This window comes from Chaetodon auriga, chromosome 5 (assembly GCF_051107435.1).
Source record: "Chaetodon auriga isolate fChaAug3 chromosome 5, fChaAug3.hap1, whole genome shotgun sequence".
In the NCBI taxonomy this organism is placed as follows: Eukaryota; Metazoa; Chordata; class Actinopteri; order Chaetodontiformes; family Chaetodontidae; genus Chaetodon; species Chaetodon auriga.
Genome location: NC_135078.1, coordinates 10,753,491 through 10,772,989, shown reverse-complemented (window position 1 = coordinate 10,772,989; position 19,499 = coordinate 10,753,491). Strand labels below are relative to the sequence as shown.

The 19,499-nt window shown below is 41.0% G+C and overlaps 1 protein-coding gene across 1 annotated transcript in view; it reads left to right on the top strand.

Moving 5' to 3' along the window:
• adamts3 (ADAM metallopeptidase with thrombospondin type 1 motif, 3) overlaps positions 1–19,499 on the top strand; it is a 122,514-nt gene that overhangs the window by 7,198 nt on the left and 95,817 nt on the right. Inside the window, exon 3 of the mRNA XM_076731739.1 lies at positions 2,318–2,757. Within this exon, the coding sequence (XP_076587854.1) occupies positions 2,318–2,757 (440 nt within the window). The remainder of the gene's footprint in view (positions 1–2,317; positions 2,758–19,499) is intronic.

The window sequence follows — 19,499 nt, the reverse complement described above, 5'->3', positions numbered from 1 at the left end:
ACAGTCCAGAGGAAGACGTAGCTAAGATTAGAGTTTTTTTAGTGATTGAAATCCTTCAGAAGAATTCAGTTCCAGTTGATTTGCTGACACCTGTGGTTACCATGGGAACAGCTAGTGCAGACGAATACTACAGCAAACACTCCTTCAGCAGCTACCTCCGAAGTGCAGCTGGTGTATACTGTTAAGCTCCCATCAGTAACATTGCATGCATTGCTTTCTATGAATACCTGATGCTTAGGTAGACAATCCGAATCCAGTGTGACAATGGCTGACTCCGCCACTACTGATAAATTCTACAGTGTAGAGACATAATTACTAAATATAGATACATTTAATGGCTATTGCTGAATAATCACAATGCACCTCCTTTGTGTTCTGAATAAAGTAGTTGAACATACAGAAATCTGCCCTTCTTCCTCTCAGTAGGAGAAAGGGCTCTTGAGATTGGCCCCTGGGCCACATGAGTATTTAGCAGTGAAACCCCACTCTTCAAATACTCATTAATTGTAACATTCGCACAAAAAGCCAACTGGAAATATGAAATACTCTATTTACACTTACATCAGTTCTGCATGTGTTGCACAACCTTTTCCCTTAACAGCATCAAACAGCTAACACTGCACCATTCGTGTGTGCAGAAAGAGTAGAGTTAGCCAGATGTAACTGTGAGGAATTTTCCCTTTAACAAAGTCCTCTGCTGTTTTTGAATTTTTAAAACCAGACATGTGCCTGCAGTTTGTTTTGGTTGTAGACTTATGAAAGTGCTCACTGTTTACTTATCTGTGTTACAAAGTCAATGTGACCAAGCAGCTTAATGTGTGTCATTTTGTCAGTATCATCATCAAACTAGCTGAATGACATCTGCATGTTTTTTCTCCAAAGTTTGTCTTTTTTCCAATCACATTTGTCCAGAATGTGCACACTGTGATTTGTAAAGCATGTCATTTCCTCAAACGTGTAATTTGAGTTTCACCATTGACACCTGTTTAAATGTCTTCTAGTCAAAACCTACAAGATAATTATAAGGTTTCGATATTCATGCTACATTTTTTTCCAACCAAAACCAACCAAAACATTTTGAATGTGTCTGCTGTTGCACACATTTGGAAAAGCAAACCAAGCCTGGGTGGAAATTTCTTTTAAACTGAGTGTTTCAAGGCCCACAGATTTCCTTGTGCAATTAAGTTGACCACAAATTAGCCAATGGACAAGGGTCTGAGGGTAAATGAAGCACTATGCCAAGGTGATATTGATTGTCATCCAGCATAAGCTGCATATTTTTTGTGCTAGATATTTACTTTGGACATGATAAAGGCAGCAACAGCTTATCAAGAACTTCTGGAAGGAAGGTTTTGTGCTCTTGAACTGAAATACTTCAGCCTGTAGTTGCTTTGTAGGATCGAAAAGCATGATGTTTTAAAAACAGTGCCCCTCTTTAATAGAGAACAAAGCCATTATAGCACACACACACACACACACACACACACACACACACACACACACACACACACACACACACACAAAGGGTCGAAAAACAGACAGTCCTTCACTTTTGCTTAAGTGCTGTCTGACATGCACTGTATCAGCCAGTCAAATACATGGCAGCTCAAATTCCAGGTAGAATACCTTGTAGTGTGTACTTTTGTGTAGCAGTGTGCTAATTCCTGGGTTTATCTTTGAAGTATCCAGACAGAGGAGCAAACCATCGCTGTCATATATTGTAGCTTTGTAATATCCATATTCTGCCTCAAAGGAAAACTGACTCTTGCACAGTGTTTGGAAGTTTTCAAACTGATATTGATGATACTAATATCATCATCAGAAATGATTTGTCGCTAAATCAGTTGATAGAAAATGAATCAGTAATTTATAGAAATAATAATTAGTCATTTATTTGGCAGAAATACCAAATGTTCCACAGGTCCAGCACCTCAAATGTGAGGATTTGCCCCTTTTTCTGTTTTATATAATTGTAAACTGAACATCAGTGGGTTTTGGACTGTTGGTCAGATTAAACAAGCACTTTAAGGACATCGTCTCTGATTCTGGAAACTTGTGATGGACATTTTTCATTTACTATTTTTTGACAAAAAAACAAAGCAAAACAATACAATACAATACAAATACAAATACAAGACTGCAGGGTTGTGCTGCATTGTGTGCTCTTCACATCACATGAAAGTTCAGGCTGAAAAAGAGACTGAAGAAGACTTTGTGCTTATTTAACAAACATACAGTAGTGTGCTGTTACTTCTTTTTTTTATTCCTGCTGCCTCGAAAGAAGAAAAGGTCTCATTGTCATTTCGTTGTTTTACAGGCCAGCTGAGGAGCCGGCTGAAGGAATATGGCCTCGTCACTCCCTTCAGCACCGACTCTCATGGACATTACCTGTCACACCTGCTCTCTGCCACTCACAAGCAGCGTGTCAAGAGGGAGGTGTTTTCTTCTGGTGAATCTGAACAGAAACTTTTCTTCAACATCTCTGCCTTCGGGAAGGAGTTTCACCTCCGTTTGCGGCCAAACAACAGGTTGGTGGCACCAGGTGCGATGGTGGAGTGGCACGATGAGGTCGAAGGCTTCGGAAATGTCAGCGAAAGTGTTGGTCGCGATGTCAGTACAGGCGCCAACCAGACTGAATCCACCAACAAGACAGAGAGGATACTGCGCCGTGAGCTGCTAAAGACTGATTGCACCTTTATCGGTGACATCACAGACGTCCCTGGGGCCGCGGTTGCCATTAACAACTGTGATGGACTGGTAAGTCCTCCTCCTCCATAAAGCTCCTTACTCCCCCACCTCCTCAAACCCTGTTTTTTCATTACAAAAGTGCCATGACCTTATCAACTGACATTCATAGATTTAAGATGTCCGTAACTCTTGAGTTTAGCCTTTCTTTACGTCAGCACTCGGCATTTTTACAGCACATTGTTCTTGGAGATATTCTTCAGGCGGGCAGACGGAATAACTTTTTGTACAGAAGTTTGTCACGGGTGAGTGGCCAACCATCACACCCACAAACCCAACGGATTTTCCCCCCAGCCCCTTCCCAACATAAAACACGAGTTCCCTTTGTGCACCACAAAAGTCTGCAGTCCTATCCTTCCCATCACCCCTCATAAAACACTTGAGCAGTAATTGGGGAATGACCTGGGCCAAGATGAGTAGGCCAACGAAACATCTCTGCATTCAAAGAAAAGACCTAGTTAGCCAAACCCAAAGACTTTCAAATGAAGGTCTCTGCTGAAATGCTGCAGACTTTAAAGGCAACGCAGTGGATATACTGAAGTTCATGACTCCTGATAGGGATTCAGAATCAACATGTCAAAAAGATAAAGCTGGTGTTACTTTATCTTTTCATTAGTAAGGGCATACTGCTGAGGAAACTGCACTAACAATTAATTTATCTTACTAAGGAGTTCTGTCTGGAGCCACATATTGCTCAAGCGTAGTTTATTCAGTAAGAGGAAACAGGTGTTCTCCTCTGAATTTCTTTGGCACTGCAATACATCTGTTTTCCCGGAAACAGAGTCAGGAATTGGTAATAAATCTAAAACTGTCACCTCATGTCTTGATCATTGATTGATAAATTAAAGACTGACAAATCTGCTGGCATGTTTCAGAGTGACATTCCTAAGAGCACTGAGATCTGTAGTTTATTCCTTTCCCGTGCAGCGCAAACACAGAAGCCTCAGAATGACGACAGCTGTCAAAAATCCATCCACAGAGTACTTCAGGCAAAACTACACTTACTGAGTTTAGCACACTAAACTGTGTCTCTTTCATGTATTTTTAGCCACACTGGTTGTGGGTTTCCAGGAATGACAATGACAGTTGGACTGTCTGTCCTCCACTTGGTACCAGACTAAAATATCTGGACGATGTTCGATGGATTGCTATGATTGCAGTACCTTTGCACAGACATTCATGGCTCCCAGAAGATGAATCCTAAAGACTTTGTTGTGCAATGATTCGTTATGTTATACCACCAGCAGGCCAGATTCATCATGTATCCATTGAAATATCTCCACATCCATCAGATTGATTGGCACAATATTTTGTAGAGACATTCAAGGTTCCCAGATGACCAATCCCACAGACTTTGGTGACACTCTGTCTTTTTCTCTGCTGCCACCAGCATGTTGACATTTTCGGATTTGAGTGAAACGCCTCTGCAACTGGTTGATGGTTTGCCAGAAATTTTGATACACTCGTTCACGTCCCCTGAAGATGAATTGTGACAAATTCCTCTGAACCTCAGAAGTTTCATCTAGCATCTTTAACTTGTCAAATTTTCAGTTTGCCTTTTGTACTTTTTTGACTAAATTCCTGCAAAACTAACCATGCTTACATGCATGAATGGTCAACATTATACCTGCCTGTTTGCTTTACCATTGTGAGCATGTTAGCATGCTGATGTTAGAATTTGACACTTTAAGAGTGTCACCTTTTAGCCCTTTTAGTAATTTTGGATGACAATGGAGGTGTATGGTTTCAAAGTAGAACCTAAATCAGACTATGGCTGTAATATTTGTTAGTAGGGTATGTTGGTGGTTGGTTTTAGTTTCTTCAAAGGAGCTTTTGTCTATGATAAAAAGTGACAGTAAAACCAGTCTGACTCTTTTAATGATGCATCTTCAGTGGTATTCATCTGAATTTATTGAAACTCAGTGTGCCTTGAATCTGTTCGATTAAGCTGTGACAGACCACTAGATTGCACTGGTGCTGCTTTTATAAAGGTATAATGTGCTCCCACCTGTGTGCAGCATCAAGCACATCCGAATCAAAAAGCAGCACTTCTTTTCAGGACCACTTACAAGAGTGACACGTGGATTTGATGATAATGAGGGAGAGAGCCTCCGGGACTTAACTTAAACCATTGTGAAACATGAATGCAAAGCCTGGTGGTCTGCATTTTCTTAGATATTGTGTGTGTGTGTGTGTGTGTGTGTGTGTGTGTGTGTGTGTGTGTGATTTGATTCTCAGAGGATGGCCAAAAGGTGCTCTGCAGGGGTTCACTTTATTCTCTCCACATTACAACAGTTGAAACAAGGCAGCATGTGTAGAGAGATTCTCACAGGCAGGCGTGGGAGCGCGAGCTTCTGGTTGCTGGCCAGTAAAAACTGAAGTGGATGACATTGACATGCATTTTTTAATGTGGTGGGAGGAGATTTTCAGGAAATGCTGACTTGCCTGGAAAATTTAAACAAGTTGATTCACAGCAACAAAGCTGACAGGTATTGTTTTGGGTTTTTGCACGAAACTCGAGTCTACCGTCATCTGATGTCAGACAAACAACAAACAGTATTTCTTCGCAGATGTAGACTGCGGACTGAAATAAGAGCTCTTCACAATAGACATCAAAAATCCAATTTTTCCGCCCTCCTGGCATTGTAAATAACAGAGTTGATAATTATATATGATTATTTCACATAATACTTTTCAAAACAGAGATCCAAAGTGCTTTTCTACATGAAAGGAAAATCAATCAATTTAATTCAAATCATTCTAAAGAATAAAGGATGTGGTTGTTTGTCTTGACAGGCCACTGTGTTTGAGTAGCTGCTCTTCAATTTTAATGTCGATTTTTGAAAATGTATCTCGTTGTATATGTTGCATTTTAATGTGCTGTGATTGTGCACAGCTGCTACCTTGGCTGGATCTCTCTCGTAAAAGAGGTTTTTGATCTCAACTGGACTTCTTGGTATTTCTATCCCCAGAGGTTTATCAAGATGTTGCTGCTTTGGGCTCTTTGGGATGCTCCTTTCATAATTTAGCTAACCTTAAAGTAAAATTCTGATCAACTATGGTTGCAAAATTACATCTGGAAATAATAAGATTACAGTTTTCTGCAGCCTCAATCTAAAACTAAGCATAAAAACTACATCTGAAACACTTCTTCAAACACACCATGAATCTATCAATAGCATTTTTTAGGTTGTAGATGTGAAAATAGTTCAGTAGTAAGGCAAGAATAAAGAGCATGGGATCAGTCCAAATGGGATATGACTAAAATGTCTTGAAAGATCCCATAAAACCAGATCTTGAACTTCCTGGTAAACACTTCATCGTCAGTGGTGACCTCATGCTTTCTCAATAGATGAATTGTTTGGTCTATGAAATGTCACATAAAAAAAGAAAAGAGAAGTGGTCATCACTGGTTCCCAGAATCCTAGCTGACGTCTTCATGCTCATGTTTTGTCCAGAGCCCAGAGATATGCAATTTACTGCTAATAAAACCAAAACATGTGGCTTAGAAAATGAAAACTGATTTTCTGTCAATCAACTGATTGATTAATCATCTTCTTTCAGCTAAAACTTTTTGAATAATCTCACAGCTTTTCTGTTTGTAACTTACTATAAACCAATGATTGGTTTACACTTACCCCTTTGTCTATTGAGCCATCCCAACAATCTATTTGAACAGGTATTACATTACATTATGTATAAAGATACAATTCATGGCACCCTTAACATCCCAAAGCTGAAAACAATGTGTACCCATCAGAGGGAGGGGTAATGTACGTCTGACCTTGTGAAGTTCCCGGCAGATGGTGGAATGCAGAATCGAAGTGAGCCCAGATTATTTTGACTCACTTGTATAATTTTTCTAATTTACTATCATCCATCTGAAAATAACTTGATTTAAGACATTTAACCGCAGACATCTGGCAGAAGCAGTGAAAGGACATTTTATATCTAAGAGGGTGTATGTATAGGAGAGACAATAGAATCAGAATATGAATTAAACATATCTGCATGGCTCGTGTAATGTGTACGTATAAGTCCATTATCAAGTCTTTTTTGGCCCACAGAGCCCTCAGCTCTGCCTTTGAGAAATGTTAATACTGTAGTCTACTGAATATCAATCAGCATATTAATTTTATCTTTAGACTCAAAACCTAAAGGAGTTTATGTTTCTGCTGTTGTATCACCAAGGACAGTGTAATGAGGTATGAACATTTCTTAAAGAGAGTTTTTAAAGTCTTTTGAACCAAGTCCAAGTCTCATGTCTTTAGAAGACTAGGAATAATGGTGTGTCATCGTTTTCATGGCTGCAGGTAGGAAAATAAGCAATATCTGGGTAGGAGGGGAAACTATTGGGCTGCTCTTGTACAGACTAATAAATCTCTTTAATCTGAATTTAGACTTTTCCCCATTTTATTCTGGTGGCAGCAGCTGCAACTGAAAACATGCATAAAGTCATGGTGACTCTGTGCACTTCCTGGTTATATTGTTAATTATTCATGACAGTTTGACAGAGCTCGAAAAGGCAAAAAAAAAAAACGTATTATTACATTTTTTAAATATTTATGGCTCATAAAGTCAAACCTTCTAAGCATTTGGCCTTCAAGTCTCAAGTTGAGTTCTCAGGCATACGTGCCACAAGTACGTCAAGTCTTCCAGTCTATAGCTCAGGCTGGAGTAGCCTAATGATAAATTTAGAAAACATATTTAAATCCAAAATTTGCACAGACTGCAGCCAGGCCGCTGGTAGGAGAATATAAAGGCCCCGTCACACCAGAGTGGCACAGTAACATGAATCTGCATGTCTTGGTCTCATGGTGACTTCTGCCAGAGCTACTGGCCAAACTGGTGCAGCTGGTGAGCTAACCGCCAGCATGCTAGCCAACTGGTCCAGCGCCTGTCAGTCACAGTCAAGGTTGGCAAAATAAGGGACACCTTGCCAGGGTCCTCATGCCCAGGGGCCACAAATCAAGCAGAGGGTCTGGAAGGAAGGACAAGCAAAATCATGTCCTTGTATTGATTCACTAAGAGACAGTGCTTTTTATTTTTCAGTACAGGAGGATCCTGTATCATACAAGACAGATGCTAATCCTGGTTGCAATACGTCCCAGAGTTTCTCTCCGTTTTCTCTGTACTGCGTTGTTCACAAGGTCATCAACTCATTCGCTGATAGGATGCTACGTTCACATAGTTTTTCAGAAGAACTTTGTAACTCTGTGTCGTGCTGCCACTGACAGTGAACTGACAGAAGGTACAATAACAAAGTACCTGTCTAATCACTTTTCATTCTTTCTGAACAACTGCAGAGTCTCTGTGTGAACTCCTAAATATAATCCCAAAAAACATCACAATGGCAGTGTCAAGCACATGTCCTAAACAAATACCATGCAGTCTGACCTTTAAGTCGCTCCTCTGCATCGCAGGAATTGGCCATTTCCTTTGATTGGAGCAGGAGGAAGCAGTTCATCACTTGGGCAGATTCAGTCTGTCCAAGACATTTATAGTTGAACCTTGCAGGAGAGTCAGGCCTGAGAAGGGGCCACACAGGATGTGAGAGTTTTGCTTTGTAAATACTGTTGTGGCAGGATGTCACTTTGAAGACGCCAACAGTCCTCAAAGAGGCAGTCGCTTTGCGCAGTGGAAGGCTGATTTGAAAAGATGACTGCTGCATTTAACACTGTACATATAGCGCTACAGTGAAGCATGTCTGAATTAAAATATGTCGCAATTTGCAGCTCAAAAACTTACTCAACAAAACAGATTTTGAATGTTTGGTTCATAAAGTCTTAGCAGTCACAAAAAGGTAAAAACTGGGATCTAAAATTGGATCTCAGTCAATTTTGCCTGCTCTTGCTTTTAAAGAATTTGGTTATTTTCGGGTGAAAATCTGTGAAAAACAGAAAATTACTATATGGTAGCACTATGCAATTCTAGATAATATGATTAGCCTACATGATAATAGAGTACTATACAGTTCTGAGTATGCATTTTACTCTTTTACTGTTTGGTCTTCTGGCTGCTCTAATGCAGAACATGATCATCTCTCCTCCTCCTCATGTTGTTTGCAGCCAAATGCAAAGCATGTAGGACTGCATAACTCCAGATCAAACACTCGCCAAACCAGTGGTTGCTGCTGAAAAAGCCTGTTGTTGAGGGCCATTGGTCTTTGATCTCAAGTGGTAGCCCTAGCCCTCACTAGGTGTGTGTTTTACTGTTTCTTAATTATAGCCAGGCTGCTGTCTGGAAGAATTTACTGGAGCAGTCAGGCTGCTTATGAGGCAGATACTTCCTCTGCTTCAGCAGCAGCAGCAGCAGCAGCGGCATGGGGGTGATATGAGGGAGATCTTTTCTGCCCTGTTTAGGCAACAGTCCTTCATGTTACATGCATGTGAGAGAAACCAGAGAGGGCTTTCTTGATAAAGACGGATGAAATGTAGCAGTGCTCGGCTCTTTTTTCAGTCTCTTTATGTCTAATGTGTGCAGCAGAAATGAATCCGTCAGGGTCGCAGCACATTCAGATATTGTGCAGTGCAGAGTCTGTCCGCCCCAGTAGTCCACTGATTTCTCTTGTTCACTCCAATGATTTATGATTGGAATCTTGCCACAAAACCTGAATTTTCCAACTCATTACCAGGCTTTAAATTGTTATAGTCTGACATCTTGACGGTTGTATGCAAGCGGAAACCTCCAATAATTAGTTTTTTTCTCGTTAATTGTCCTTACAACAGATTGGTATCCTAATCCCGTTAACCCTTGAAGGGCTTCAGTCTCTATTCAAACAAAAATGCCAAACATTCTCTGGTCCCAACTTCCCAAATGCAAAGATTGAGATGAATATGGATGCATGCTCCTCTTAATGGCCTCCTCTGAATTATCCCTGGCATTTGCATGAAGCAGAAGGATGCTGGTGCTTAGTTCTCAGCTGAAATGAAAGTCTTGATCACAATGACTTTTCCCAGCAGCAGACAGACAACTGCAGCCTTGTGTGGTTCAGAAGCTCTCTTTGGAGCTTTACGGGGATTGATTAGACTGATAAAGTCACACAGACTCGTGACCTTGTAGCCGTCTAATGCATGTCACTTTTCAAAGAGCAGAAATATAAGATGGCATTTCTTTAAAACATGTACTGTCTTTTCAACTCTGTCACTGTATTTGGACATATGGGCCCCATGAAGGTATTTGCTTCCGTTTATGAGATATAATGACAGTGTTTGACCCTTGAAACACACCTGGTCTGTATGGAGGGTTGTTTTGTGAAAAGACGAGAGCTTTACAAGTACACTGCTCAGATTGTAAGCAGTCAGAAGGACTCAGCCGAGGAGGATGGTTGGTTGTAGGTCTTCTTCTTTTTCTTGTGGATGAAACACACAGCAAAAAAAGCATTCCAGCAGAAAACTAAGGAATGCAACTGACCTCGATGTCAGAGGTGCATGTATACTGTATCATTCCCATCCTCCTCCTCCTCCTCCTCCTCCCACAACATGACTCTAAGTTCATGTCTGGCTTCTCTTCATGTGCTCTCTGGATTTCCTTGTCACAGAGTTGATGGTTCACATGCTGCAGACAATTTATTGTGGAGTTGTTTTCCTGAAAGGCGCAGCTTCTCATGTCTGATGTATTTTGGACGCAGGACATAAACTCTGCATCTGTTTTTTGTCCAGCTATGCAGAACAGGAAGGATGATCGAGTAAGAATTAATGATATGTTTCTGCGACTGATGTGGGATCAGTAACACACTCATGCTGTTATAAATGGCATAAACAGCCTTCAGAAGCAAACGTTGACCTGTGCTAAGCCACCAGTGAGCCTGAGTTTTGTTTTTTCATTGATGCAGGGCTGCTGCTTATTTATTCTTTTGAATGATGCGTGTATTTCCTCTGGGATGTAACACACATCTGACGCCAGCTCGGTTGAAACTGAACACTTGCAGATTAGGAGTACTGTAAGTGTAAAACTCATCTCGCTCACGGTGTGTATGGAGTTTGAAAAAGCATTACCAAGTATCCTAAATACCATTTAAGCCATGTGCTAGTGGCTCTTGGAATGACACTTTGGTCCAGACTGAAATATCTCACCAGCTATGATGGATGTCCTTGACATTTGGTACAGCCATTCATGACTTCCAGCGGATGATTTCACATGACTTCAGTGATCCCCTTGACTTCTCTTTTAGAGCCACCGTCAGGTTGATGTTTGAGGTTTCGAGTGAAATGTCTCGACTGATGGATGGATTGCCATGAATAAATGATTGCCATCCATTTTTCCCCTCAGGATGAATTTTTGGTGACTCTAACTTTTCATCTGGCGCCATTATTGGGCCAATATTTTCAGAAGCTGTCTTAGATGAATTATGCAGTTTGTTACACACATTGTTTATATTGCTGCAGATGAAGGCTTTGTCTACTTGGTATCAACTGTGTTAATATCTGATCTAAATCTGATCCTTTATTTCTTATAACTCATTATTGACTGTAAGTCACTGTGTATGTCAGGTGTTGGCAACACTCCATTAACACAGTACAACTATGGTTTGGCGATTATGTGAGATAAAAAAGAGGAGATTTTGTTATACCATGACATCTGATGTTTTACCTTTAAAAAAATGATGAGTTTGCCCCTTTTCGAATGAGATTTTGTAGGCAAAAGCATGCCAAGCGCTGCTTTTGAAGATGATGAAGTTTTTTTACATCCTGGGGATGAAGAAAAACTGTCACAATCCTGCGCAAAACCCCTCACAACAGCAGCTCTTCTTTGATCTCCACTGATATTAGACAGAAATCTGCAGAAAACACTGCAGGGGGTATCTAAACGAAACGGTTCAGGTGAAACTCTGATACAGGCTGTGCTTTCTTAATTCAGAGCTGTTTAGGAGGCAAGTAATGTAAATGTGATATACACGCATGAGTGGTGGCATACTTTCAACACATGCCACAGCTGTACGTAGGAAAAATAAAGACTAATTATCTGAGAGGTCTAGAAGCAGCTGTTTATTAGAAACAGACATATCTGCAGCTGCCATGGACACAAATTGGGATCAGGGACAAAAATAAAAGGAAAGTGACATCCCTGCTTATTGTCACTGCATCGCTGACAGGTTATGATTCGACCGTTCAAATACAAATCTGTTTGATTTGGTGCTGTATATTCATGTGGCTCAGAACTGCAAGCAGGTTTTTCCAATTCCTGCTGATTACGGAACATCAGATTTGTGTCACATGTGAGGGGGGAACCTGACTTTTGTGCACTCTCAGCTGCAGCCTGAAGTACAACTATATGCCATGAAGTACCAGCTTTTATTTCATCTTGACAAACAAACTGAAAGCTGCCTGGAAATGCCTTAAAGCAACCATGAAATACTGCTTTAGCCTCACTCATTTGTTTCCATGAAGCGGGACAGCTGGAACAAAAACCTCCTCTTTCTCTGTGTTGCATGAAGGAGAATTATTTATTTTTTTCCAGCAGGCCCTGGCAGACGGACCAACCGATCGACTGACAGATACAGACAGACAGAGACAGAGCTGACCTGAGAACAGCACCGACTGGATGTCCCACTGTTGATATTAACCTTTACCTTGCCAGTGGCTCTGTATAACTTGGACTCCTCTTAATGTGTGTCATGTTGCATAATTGGCCCTGCCAGCCAAAAAGGGGTGAGGTACTGCTGTGTCTGTGGCATGTGAGCCTCGCAAGTGTAAACACACTGCAGGCCTGATGGGTAATGCACCAGTTAGAGTATCCTTTCAGAGCAAAAGCCTGCCTGTTGGAAGACATTTGAACCGAAACACTCTCCTGATCCTTCACTGTCAGTCCATCCGGGCAGTTTAATGCCTCCTCCTCCCGCAAGACTCGCCTCGGAGGAAACGTTTACAACGCTGAGACTCATGAGGAGTGACAAAATGAGCAAATAAGATATGCTAATGTTTTGCTAAAAGATACGTGTGTTCAGTGGCCTAAACTTTTGGCCTTGGAGACATAAAAGAGCATTCTGGACGTGCACAGCTCCTGACATATCTGGAGCTGCCGTGATGGAAAAAAAAGCAAAGAAAATATCCTATTTGATTAGAAAAAGAAAGTGAGCCAGTTCCTCTTTGCAGTGAACTGTAGTCGGGCACAAGAGTTTTATTCACTAATAGTTCTTAATGTTCCTTGTTGACTTAGCCAAGGCTTGTTGCAGAGGCTTGACCCCAGAGCTGTTTGGGTATATGGTTTGAGGTACAGGAGGGGAGGCACACCAAGATATGCAAAGCCAAGCTATTTCTTCCAAGTTTTCTCCTAAGCAGTCGAGGGTTCAGTTCAGTGTGTACTGCAGGGGTGCCTTTATTGATATTTATGTGTTTTTTAATCATGACCTATATAAACTTAAGAGGAGCCCACATTTTCTGTTGTCGTTACAGACAGACATTGAGAGCCATTCAGCGGCGTGAGGTTTTATTTTAAGTCAAGTGTGGAATCCTCACCGCCTCCTCAAAGCCGTCTGTAAATGTTTGCTGTTTGGTGGAGCAGCACAAAAAGACTGGAGTGAATGAAGTTCTTATATTGTTCCTCAAAGTGCAGCCTGTTTCAGCCTCCTCCGCCCTGCACGTTTACCAAAAACTCCCCTTCATTTCAGTTCGTTATCTGTGAACATTTGTTTTTGACTTTCCAATTTTAGCTTTAGACGGCAACAAAAATCTGCTGAAATACATCAGGGGTCCGACTTCAAACTTCAAACACAGATTTGTAAAAAAGAAAAAAAAAAAACTATTGAGGATATGGACGAGATGATTAATTATGCTAATTCTCCTGCATAGACCTCTGAAATATTTTAGCAGTTTAGCAGTAGTTTATTATTGTTCAGCCTTCTCCAAAATAGTCTCTGCTTCTCCGCCAAGGGATTGAAGACTGTCTGTCCCCCCCCTGCAAATCACAAGAAATTAACTTGTGTATTTTTTCCCCATGAAGTTCCTTTAAAGGCTGTGGATGAAAATGGCAGGTAATGATGACGAAGGTTTGCTCACATTTTTGAAAGCAAACACACCTTTGAACAACACCGAGGGTGAAAGGTGGCAGTGTCCTTGCTGAATTCAGACCTTTTTTCAACGTTGCAGTACCTCTACTTTTTTTTTTTTTTTTTTTTTTTTAAACGAAAGCACGTTCATACCGACCTCCTTAAGAAGTTTAGACTGAAAGAGACTGTTTTTGAAAAACTGGAGCCCTTCAGCTGAATCCCATATGTTTTTTTTGGCAGACGAGTGCTGTCTGCTTGGCTGGGGCTTATGTTGGGGATATTAAACTGATGGAACACAGGACTCTTGATCCCTTTTTTGAGGGTTGCGTTTAGAGCCTCTGTCAAACACCTGCCATTGTCTCCTCTGATACTGGATAATACAGAATACTGGGTGGCAGAAAATGCCCCGTTAGAGACCCTTCTGCTGTATAACCAAACCTGAGGTAGCACAGGGGTTTTTGGAGTTTCAAGTTTTGTGTAATGTGCAAGCCACTTGTTGCGCTTCAGTTTTCAGGCTAATTGTGGGATTATTTCCAAATAATCCCCCACAAGGCATGTTATCGTACAGACTTGCCCTCCCAGAGATCATATCCAGCTGGAGATGTATTTTCCTGATGTTTTTTACGTCGGTGAAGAGATTCCGGAATGATAATTTTCAAGTAGTTTGGATGAGGGTGATGTGATGTGTGAACACTGTGCATGCGGGTTTGTTCGGATAATCACATGCATGCTTTGGTCCCCATTCAGTTCACTTGAAGTTGACGATATTCAGCGGATTAAATGAAATCATTAGTCACTGGAAAACCTGACTGGTTATGCAGAGTATCTCCGTCTTTTTAATCTGTAGTTTTTGAAATACAGCCTTGACTAAAGGTGCAATAATTTTTAAAGCCCTATAGCTTCATATGACCTTTAGTTTTGTGGGTTTGATCTACTTTTAGGTCTGCAGCCTAAGGTTGTTTTCATTGCCCGATTAATCAATTAGTCCAGTGCCTCCCAACCTTTTTGCTTGGTGACCTTTTCAAAGCTATGTCTACTCGGGCGTCTCATTTAGAGGCAACTGTGGCCCAGCAGGTAGACGGAGTAGTCCAGTAATTGCAGGGTTGGTGGTTCAATTTCCGGCTCCTGCTGTCAAATTGTGAAGTGCTTTGTCTGTTCACGTTAAAAAAGTAACAGGCCATTTACCATTTTAGCTGCTAGCCCTTGTCACCAGTTGGATGAAGTCATTTGCACAAGAAATGTTTTGAGTTTTGAAGAGAAACGCAATCCACAAGAAAAAACATGTGTTTTCTCTGAGAGTTTTACAGAGCGATGTGTCTGACAGTGATCACTTAGTATAACCTTTCACCTGCCACCTGCTCAGTGGTAAGGGTTTCCAGCAAACCAGGCCAGAGCACTGAGTATTGAAAAATCATATAGTCATACAGGTAAAGGTAAGTGGACCTTGAAGAGAGATTGTTTTGTTTCAGTCCTGATTGAGATTATTTCTTACACGGTGGTTTCCAGCTGCAGTTTTTATTTCTTGTTGTCAGGAACTTAAGATGTCTTGAGTAAGTAGACGATGTCTTTTTCAGGGATGGCCTTGCTTATAGCAGCAAGACAATAACAAACCACATTCTGCACGTTTTCTAAGAGCATGGCTCCATAGTAAAAGAGTCCAGGTGCTAAAATGGAGGAGGAGGTTCATGGATTCAGGATCATATTAATTTGTGTGGACTGTTGACTTGATTTGATTTGTCACTTCCTGTCACCCATGAAGGCATCCTCCCTGTGAGGCAGCAGTACCAGCCAGTTGCTGAAAGCAGTCACGCTGCATTGTTCTCTTGTTTATTGATTATTGCATTATGATACTCTCGGTGAAAGAATCACTCAAGCATCCTGTGTCTTTCCATTATTCATCCAGCAGCTGTCCAAATTACCTTTCTTCATTAAGAAGATTTCTGTGTAAGAGAAATTCACTATGCAAAGAGAGACTCCAGATTCCTGTTGTCTTAAATTTATTCTAGAATGTGTTTCTTTCTTTGGGTTTTGTTTGTCTGCAACAGCAGCTAACATACAGATTATGAATTATCCTGAGATAAAGAAACATCTTGATGCTGACATTATCCCACTGACAGTATCACTTACAAGCATTGATCAGTTGAATTCTTCTGCTTCATGGTCACTATTAGAATAAACATAAGAGCTTGTAGCTTGGACATGGCTATTGATTGTCAGTATTGTTGTAAAGTCTGTCTTTAAACCTTATTGTGTGTGGTCCATTCATTCAAGTTCCCTCTTAAAGTCCACATTAAACGATTTATTGAAACTAGTTACTTTGATACTAAAGCTGCATCGGTGTTTGGTTGCACCACAGAGGCGTAAGGTTCATCTTAACTACTCTGGCATAAAATCCAAACCAACCAAAATGTTTTCATACAAAACAGGAAGTGACCTTTTCACTTCCTGTGGCCAATCAGTGAAAATCACTGTTAATACAGTGTTTACAGGTCTCTCTCCTGCCCAGTCATCTTTGAACCCTCTACTGCCCAATAGGAAAGAGGCTAATGACTAAAAGTAGAATTACTTTACATTATGCACTCTTCCTGCTCCTCTGCTAATGTAGCCAATAGAACATGAGCAGAGTTCAGCTCAAATCTTTTGTGCCTGGATCAGATTGCATGAATCTAATCCGATTTTGAGCCGATTTTATCGTGGCCAACCAATTACCAGCCTAATGGCCGATCATGAAATGTAATCGGCGTCCATACCCGTGTAGTGTGACAATGTTAACGACTGTGACATGTCTGGGACGCCTCACGACACCCCAACAAAAAGACTAGCCTGTCAGCAAATCAGGTGTTCTCTCTGGAGTGCAGTCAGGTGACCATGTTGAGGAGGAGGAGGAGGAGGAGGAGGAGGAGGAGGAGGAGGAGGAGGGATGCTGAGGCTGCTGCTGTCAGGTGGGACAACAAAAGAGAGAATAAGTTCATTGAGCTTTGGCAACAGTACCCCTGCCTATTTGACATTTCCTCAAGGGAGCACCATGATGAGTCAAAAAGGACAAATGTTGGTGAGAAATAGCTCTTCATCGGACAGACAAGTAGCTGCTGTACTGTCATAAAATCACTCCTGGCCCCAACTGCAGGAATATGCTTATCATTACTAATTCCAGATCAAAAGTAGTCTGTTTGATGCAGCCAACGCAGCCAAACCTGCTGCTCCTAGAATAAATAACTATGGAAATAAAATGACTATATGTGAAACTCGTTGTACCTGTCTGAATCGTTATCCGGATGTTACTCAGTAGATGTATAAATAACGACCGAATGGGTCGACGTTTACTCCGCCTCTTGCATTTGTTTTTAATGTTACAGCACATCCACAGCCCTTTTTTCCATCTTTTTTTTTTTTTTCTGGTACACAAGATCACAGCGTCTCACACACACCGTCACTTTGATTGACAGCTGCTTCAGCCACCTCCCTGATGACATCACGCATGATCATGGAAAAAGACGTGATTAGTCGGGGTCATACATGTACTTTTGCCAGTCACCCGACACGGCAAGAGCATATGGCACTGTGATCGCTGCATCTGACATGAAAGACAAAAAAAAAAAAGGTTGTAGTCTGATCCAGGCATTAGTCACATTAGGATGTGTGACCTTAAGTCGTGCATTGAGGCAGCGTGAAAAGGCGGTCATTTAGATTTTTTGAGGGAGTGGGGGATGGAGACAGACACCTGCCACATACCTGTTGTTTGGTTTGATTGTATGGACAATTTGACAACATGTGTCTTAATCAAACATGTTGACCCACAGCATGGGGAACTATTGCTTCCATGAATGTAGAAGAAAGCAATTAACACATTCAGTCTTCAGTGTCGCTTGAAATGAACATTATTCACCATAGTTGAATAATGTGTTGAAATGTGGTTGTGTGCTTCAGAGCGTTTGAGGAGGTTAATCATGTCTCTGCTAAAATGAGAGATGACAAATTAATTTCAGGACAGCTTTTTCCACTTACTTATGCCTCCATTCATTCAGAATGGTGAAAGCTCAGGACTTCGCGAGGTTGACGCAGATTAACTGAAGCGCCTTGCTCAATGACACAGGGGAGGATTTGCTCTGTGAAGCGGCAGCAGCATGTTTCAGCTTGATATTCACAGAACACAGTGGTCTTGTTTTTATGGGTTTACATAAAAGCAAAGCAGAGATTTAATGAGCTGCTCTCTTTCTGTATTCCTGTTTTTTTTTTTTTTTTTTTTTTTTTATCATTATAGACAAGCATAGATAAAAAGGTTTAAAAACTACTGAAACAGCCAGTATTGACCGAGTTGATCATAGCCTTGCTGTGCTGGCCCATTTTCAACTCCCAGTTTGTTTTTTTTTTGTTAATAGCAGTTTCATTCAGTGAAAATGCAGACAATGTTAGTTGTTGTTTCACACAGAAAGATCTTTGATATCATCCAAACAGTCTTTAGTCATGCATCATGCTGTGAAGCAGCTTTGATCAGTATTAAAATGTTAGCCATCTCATCATGTAGACTCTTGCATGACGTTGATTTTTAAAATTAGACATTGACTCCTCACATGGTTTGCCTCTGCCAGGCCTTAACAAGAAGGTGACATTTCCAGCTCAGATAGATCACAAGATGCTCAAAATGAAATAGCAACACTGGAGAGAATCACAACTGTTGTCCAATTATCCATCTGTCAGTTTGCTCGCACAGGCTCGGAGTCCCACATTCACCCGCAGAGGCGCTTTAATAGGCCTGCAACCTAATTTATGATCGGCGTGAAAGTCGAGATTCAGATCTGGAACCTTTTCTGGCTCTCATTTTATTCTAAAAGCTTAACTGATCCTCAATTGAAGCATGATCTATTGAAGGCTCAGATCTCAAGGTTATTGTTATTATTATTATTATTATTGATATCAGAGCACATTAACTTCCGAGATGCTCAACGTTTTCCTCTGCCTTGACTCTGGCATTATCAGCGAATAAGACAGAGCTATGATGAATTAATTCCAGTTTAAAGCTCAGCTGCTGTCAACATGACGTTCTTAAGATGAATTTGTTTAGCTGCTGGCCAAGAGCCAGTCAAGGTGGAAGATGAGTTTAGAGTAGATAATGCAAAGACCTAAGGGACAGCACATGTTATGGGTATAATGCCAGGATTCATTCAGGCTGGACAGTCTGTGGACCTTGTGTCTTAATAGTTGTCCATGTGAGGAATAGGTAATTGGCACACGGCCAGGCAAACTGCATTACAGCCTGACAATGTATGCTGACACGCAGAATATTTATAATCTGTGTTTGCGGGCGATGCCTGCAGGTGTAAGATAAATACACACAATAAACCGAGTAGCAAATCCCTGCTGCAAATACGTTTAGGTTAACAAGCCACGGCAATGAGAAAAATGTGAATTTTAAACTCCTCTCTCACATTAACTCTTGACTTGTTGGTTAGCACCTGACTAAGAGAGCTATGGCAGGTATGTGGTATTTTTTTTTTTTTTTTCAAATACAAAGTAACCTGATGTAGTTATTGATGTTTTTTGAGAGCACCATATTCACGTCACTCTACAGGAGATGCTGTTCTCTTTAACAAGGAGGATGTCACATGATCTGTCTTGTTCTCCTGTTCCATAGCCAGTTGTGTCATGATTACCTTAAGCTGCTGTTGCAGCTGTTAAATGTGAACTGGTGTATATTGTCCCTATGGTTTAGATTTCTTTCAGTATGTAAAGTCAGATTGTGATCACAGTGTGCTGTGAACAAACCTGC